The 6,534-nt window shown below is 44.2% G+C and overlaps 1 protein-coding gene across 1 annotated transcript; it reads right to left on the bottom strand.

The window, feature by feature from the left end:
* Positions 1–356: 356 nt before the first annotated feature.
* LOC119286232 (probable arabinosyltransferase ARAD1) lies at positions 357–3,291 on the bottom strand. The gene is made up of 2 exons (XM_037565604.1): positions 2,237–3,291; positions 357–1,280 (listed from the first exon to the last, which is right to left on the bottom strand). The coding sequence occupies exons 1-2, from the start codon at positions 3,161–3,163 to the stop codon at positions 765–767; spliced, it is 1,443 nt and encodes a 480-aa protein (XP_037421501.1). The 5' UTR covers positions 3,164–3,291; the 3' UTR covers positions 357–764.
* Positions 3,292–6,534: the final 3,243 nt, after the last annotated feature.

Genomic DNA, 6,534 nt, shown 5'->3' with positions numbered 1-6,534 from the left:
CCTATGAAAATCCTTTGAATCGAAGGAGCCCAAACTTCTTGATTTGCCTTTATGCTGGACCTTTTTTGAGACGCAGAATACACAACATAAATTCACATGAGATAAATCGCTTTGGTCACAACATCATCGGAAAATGCTGGACCTTTCTTGAGACGCAGAATACGCTTTGGTCACAACATCATCGGAAACAGCTACTAGCATGGATCCCACTTCTATAATTTCAAAATAGTCCCTCGGTCTGGAAATACTTGTAGGAGAAATTGATGTATCTAAATGTATTTTAGTCATCCATTTTTATCCATTTATGCGACAAGTAATTCTGGATGGAGGGACTATTTTTAAGTAAATTATAGAAGTGGGATAAAACTCTGAGCAAACATACATTCTGAGCTATCTGTCGGACGGAGTACATGTTACATCAACAATAAGCATTTGCCTTCCTAACATACATTCAACTGGACCGATAAAAGTCCGAGCTATCTGTTTTTGTTCCAAGGTATAACCAAACATTCAACCTGAATCTTCTAATTTACAATGTTCCTCAAAGGGAAAATGCAACTGATGTGCCAGTGTCAGTGAATGCTGTGTTAGATTAGCCTAGAAGCAAGATACATACATACTTTTTCCTGTTTATTTGGTTCCTCTTTCAGATCTTGAAAATCCTCTAAACATATGTGACTTCGTCCGAACCGAAGGCACCTTTCCTAGCCACTGCTTGCCCTATCATCTGGATCACATCATCAATACATACACCTCCTTCCTGTTTATTTGCTTCCTCTTTCAGATCTTGGAGATCTTCTAAACCTATGTGCCTTCAGTCGGATCGAAGGCACCTTCCTGGCCAATGCTTGCCAGATCATCTGAACCGCATCATCCTTATGAGATGGGAACTGGTACTCAAAATGTTTATCCACTTCTTTGAGCCTCTTCCACATCCTTGTCCATCGATGCTTGTTTATGCCTTTAATTAGTCTCATCAAGTAGCCCTTTTTAATAGCATCAGAGGAACGGACAAAGATGGAGAACTTTGAATAGTCTAGGATATCCTCGTAAGGGAGCTCAATGTCGTCGCTTATGATAACAGGGACACAGTGGCTTACTATAGCGTCAAAGAGACGATTGGAAGACGGGGTATCCCCGGCAATGTTTAGGCAAAACTTTGATGAGTGCATTCCCTGGCTGGCTTTGCTGACACCATGATCCTGGACGCTTCCGAAGGAAAAGAAAACATCCTTCTCATCTTTGAGCATATTATACAGTTCCTGCCGAATGTTTCCTCCCTGGAAAAGAAAATATGATGTGATATATCATGGCACCAAACACTAGTTTTCTCACATACAGACATAACGGGGTTAAAATCTGCAACATGTATTAATATATACTACTCCCTCCATCCCACAACATAAGATGTTATTACAACCATATATGGTTGTAATAACATCTTATATCATGGGACGGAGGGAGTATCTTTTAAATAAGAACTTATGCACAACACCTATCTACCAGCGATCCCACAACATAAGATGTTATTACAACCATATATGGTTGGTTGTAATAACATCTTATATCATGGGCCGGAGGGAGTATCTTTTAAATAAGAACTTATGCACAACATCTATCTACCAGCGATCAAGGAGATGCACAAATTGTGTTCCGATTCATGCATAAGGCTGAAAATTTTCTGAGTATATTTAATTCATCTCAACCAAGGTGAGGGGAACCACCTTGATGGTTTTAAGTTTTAGATGGCGCCAAGCTATCCAATTTGCCTCATCGTGTATTCAGAAGCACTAGCTGGTTTATAATGTACACGGTTTAATACTAATAACATTTGCTACCATCAGCCACAACTCAAAATATGGCAGTTTGTAGTAGCACTATAGCAGTAACTTGTGCAGCTAAAACTGAAAACACATCAAAGCTGGAATTCTGAAATCTTAGGATCTTACCTAAGAAATGCCTAATGATCGCTCCACCCATCATAGTCTCAGCCTAATGATTCAGTTACGACAATTTACCAAATTCTACGACAATTTACCAAATTCTGAATTATGTCACCCAATATAAATCTCACCAATTCTCTGCATCACCTAAACCTACTTGCCAAATACCAGCAGGCTTCTGCGAGAATTAAGCAGTGCCATTATAGTATGTCATGATTGGCGTCTCATAGTCATAGGTTATACAGAATTTAGTTTGCAGTGTGCAGAACAAGATTAGTAGGCACAATTATTACCTCCTTCCTGTAAATGGCTCCCCGGAAGTATAACAATGTCGGCCGATCATCAAACCCGGCTGTGTCATTCAAAAATGTCTTCGCCATATGTCGGTATGGCGCAATGAGATCCTTCTCCAAGCTGGCAACCCTGGGGTGGTACCTCCCGAAGTCAGACAGCACGAACACTGCTGGGAACAGCGCCGATCGGGCGTGGAGCAAGCTGTTGGGGTGGTGCGCGACGACGACATGGTCGGCACCGCCGGACCTCTTCCACTCCGGCTGCGCCACCAGATACCTGACGAGCTTCTCCTGTAGGGACGTGTCTCTGCTTACCTTCTCCGGCGGCACGGCCTTGGAGTGGCGGTTGTAGCTGAGGGACGCGAAGAAGGGGACGAAGATCACGTCCGCATCACGAGAGTCGGCAACCCTCACCGCCGGACCGCACGGTGCAACTGACGAGGATGCCAGGAGGTCCAGCGTGAGCCAGTACTCCACGCTGTGCTGCTGGTTAAGCCCACCGGGGTAGCGCGGGACTGTGCCGCCCCTGACGTCAGGCCAGACGCCGCCGCCGTTCCCCGAAGGTGGGGCCCAGCCGAGTAGCCCGAAGTGGAACTCCGGCGGCATGTCGTAAACGAACACCCTGACGGCGGCGTCGCGGGGGTCGCATCTCCCAGGTTCAGCAGCCGCCGCCGAGCCGGAGCTGGGGTCGTCGGGGCGGCCATTCTCATCAAGAAAGGAGAGCTCTTTACCCTTGGCGGCGGATGTTACACTCACACCGATAGGGAGGGCCGAGAAGTCGGCGGGGCTGGCCGGGACGGGGAGGCCGGTGTCGGCGGGGCGCCAGCGGCTGGCGCCGGCGGCGGCGAAGAGGAAGATGGTGGAGGCGACTAGGACGGTGGCCGCCGCTAGCGGCAGGAGGAGGGCGCGAGCACGGGGCGGCGCCATGGAGCGCGAGGCTCATGGCCGGAGTGGTGCACGGGGGAGCATGGCGAATCGTCGATCTGGTGGATTGGAAGGAAGGGGAAGCAAAAGTTGGGTTTTCCGTGTGGTCGGAGTTTGGTTGGTTCTGGGTGGTGAGTTGGCTGGCGTGTGCTTTCCGGACTGGGCCTTGAAAGTGACGTGACCATTCACCGATGGACTGGATTCTCCAAATAGGCTGCAGCAGCCAATTTTCTTTTCTCCCTTGCTATTTCTCATGTACTACTCCCTCCGTTCGACCGTTCCTACCGCTCAAAAAAAAAAAAAACTCTCGCTCCTAAATATAAGTCCTTTTAGTTAGAGATTCTAACAAAATAAGTGAATTTATACTTTAAAATTAGTATGTTGTCCTTAAAAAAATCTTCAAAAAGACTTATATTTAGAAACGAAGGGAGTACCTGAAAACAACTCTAAAAAATCGGTTTTACTAAAGCACATCTAGATATGTCCTAAGTATTTTACATTAAAGTCTAAGTGTGGCAGGAGCACCTCTAGCCGCACGAGGATGCGAGTAGACGGTTTGGTTGGTGGTGTGTGGGAGGAGGGAGAAAGACATGCGCGTCTCCAGGAGGAAAATGAATAGTGGTAGTTATTTGAAGGAGGAAATGGATGGTGGGTCATTAGATTTTGATACAGGAGATCTTCAAGCCTCGACCGCGTCATCAACACCACGAATATAAAACCGGCTAAGTCGCTTTCATGCTTAAAAGATTACAAATTTCAGTTTTTACTTAGTTTGGTCATGCTGTATATCTGTTGAATAAAGATGTTTTTCTCCTTGTTCATTTTGATCGTTCTAAGTAATTTACCCAAGTCAAGCCAGACTTGGGGGTTGTTAAATCTTTCATTTTAATCTGTGTCATAAAAGTCTAAGTGTTCTTCTTAAGTCGTTATGAAGCCTTTTCCTATTGCTCCTTTGTCGGCTCAAGTACTCGGCCAATAGCCGCATTGCCGTACTTCTTTTGCCACTTAAATTCAGGCTCGGCCAATAGCCGGATTGCCTTACTTCTTTTGCCACTTAAATTTAAGGCAATCAGGTCAAGTCTTTGGGAAGTACAATAGCCGGATTCAATCCTCATGGGATCAAGTACTCGGGGGCTCAAGCCGACAATAACTGGATTCAACCAGCCTTCGCGTCCAACTTGAAGCTCGGGGGCTACTCCACACCTCTTTTTCTAAAGTATGCTGCCAAGTGAGAATTCAATCCTCACGCCAATTTTGTGAATCGACCTGAGTCTCAGGGACTATCGGGATTAGTGGTTTTTATTTTACCCTTCAGGTGCATACCGGATTTTAAGCCGGCACACACATTTATGGATACTGGTTGTATATCTCGACAGAGAATAAATTGCACCAATCAGAAAATATTCATGAAAAATCGGCTCGCAAAAGTCGGCTTGTCGGGACAACTTTTTTCCTCGGAGACTGACCATCTACATCGACAACTCAAGATCAAGGTGGTGCACACCATTTCGAAAACAATCCAACATGGAGATCTACTGCGAGCGGCTAGCTGTGCGGGAGACTTTTTCGGCATGCTGGCCAGTCAAACTACTTCAACATTTCCAGAATACTGGGGTGGTATATGTCATCTGGGATGTAGTCGGGCACTAGAGCTCAGCTGCAAGAAGATACTGGTCGGGAAAGTTCTCGTTGGACCAGTTTCAAGACAGGCGATCGAAGATGACGAGTAGCTCGGATAAACCGTGGTGTGATATGTTGGATATAATTTTTGCGTGTTCTATGATGTTATATTATCATTCTTGAATGTTTTAAAATTATTTTATAGCAATTTTATATCATTTTTGGGACTAACCTATTAATATAGTGCCCAGTGCCAGTTGCTGTTTTTTTGCTTGATTTTTACTTCGCAGAATATCAGTATCAAACGGAGTCCAAACGCAACGAAACTTTTTGGATAATTTTTCTGGACCGGAAGACACCTGATGGGCCAAAGAAGTACCAGAGGGGGCTTCAAGGGGAGAAGACGAAACACAATTCCAGAAATCTTTGTGCCCACCTCGGTGGCCTCCCGCATCGCCTCTTCGCCCTATAAATACCCAAATATTCCAGAAATCCTAGGGGAGAAGACGAAACACAATTCCAACTGCCGCAAGTTCCAGAACCACGAGATCCAATCTAGACATCATCACAGAGGGGTTCATCATCCTCATTGGTGCCTCTCCGATGATGCGTGAGTAGTTTATCATAGACCTACAGGTTCGTAGTCAGTAGCTAGATGGCTTCCTCTCTCTCTCTCTCTTGATTCTCAATACAATGGTCTCTTGGAGATCTATTTGATGTAACTCTTTTGCGGTGTGTTTGTAGGGATCCGATGAACTTTGAGTTTATGATCAGATCTATATCCATGAATATTATTTGAGTCTTCTTTGATCTCTTATATGCATGATTATTTATAGTCTCGTATTTCTTCTTTGAATCTTTGGTTTAGTTAGGTCAACTAGATCAATTTTTCTTGCCATGGGAAGATGTGCTTTGTGATGGGTTTGATCGTGTGGTACTCTTTCCCAGTGACAGAAGGGGCAGCAAGACACACATGTATCATTGATATTAAGGATAACAATATGGGTTTTATTCCTACATGAATAGATCTTATCTACATCATGTCATCATTCTTATTCCATTACTCCGTTTCTCCATGAACTTAATACACTAGATGCATGCTGGATAGTGGTCGATGTGTGGAGTAATAGTAGTAGATGCAGGCAGGAGTCGGTATACTAATCTTGGACGTGATGCATATATATTGATCATTACCTTGGATATCTTCATAACTATTCGATTTTCTATCAATTGGTCAACAGTAATTTGTTTACCCATCGTGTGCTATTTCTTGAGAGAAGCCACTAGTGAAATCTACAGCCACGGGGTCTACTCTTTATCATATTTGCTTTCAGGTCTATTTTTATTTGCTTTTGTTTTTAGATCTATTATTCCAAGAAACCCAAAATACTTTGTTGCACTTTTTATTTGCATCTTTTATTTCGCCTTTTATCGAGATCTATTTATCCAATCTACCACAAATTTTATCCCGTCAACTTGACAATTTCTGACGCCGTTACCCGTAGAGGGATTGACAACCCCTCATAAGCGTCGGGTTGCAAGTATTTGTTCCTTGTGTGCAGGTACTGTTTACATAGTGTTGCTTGGTTCTCCTACTGGATTGATACATTGGTTTCATAACTAAGGGAAATACCTGCCGTAGCTGTCTGCATCATGGTTAGGAAACTTAACCATCTTTGATTAACGAGCTAGTCTAGTAGTGGCTTACTAGGGACACTGTGTTTTGTCTATGTATCCACACATGTATCAAGTTT

This window comes from Triticum dicoccoides, chromosome 4A (genome assembly GCF_002162155.2).
Source record: "Triticum dicoccoides isolate Atlit2015 ecotype Zavitan chromosome 4A, WEW_v2.0, whole genome shotgun sequence".
NCBI classification, from domain to species: Eukaryota; Viridiplantae; Streptophyta; class Magnoliopsida; order Poales; family Poaceae; genus Triticum; species Triticum dicoccoides.
The sequence above is the reverse complement of the archived record's forward strand: the minus strand, read 5'-3'. Positions and strand labels throughout refer to the sequence as shown.

Coding starts and splice junctions, on each gene's coding strand:
- LOC119286232 (XM_037565604.1), bottom strand. CDS start 3,163: ATGGCGCCGCCCCGTGCTCGCGCCCTCCTCCTGCCGCTAGCGGCGGCC. Junction 1,281..2,236: donor GAGCCATTTACAGGAAGGAG/GTAATAATTGTG, acceptor TTTCTTTTCCAG/GGAGGAAACATTCGGCAGGA.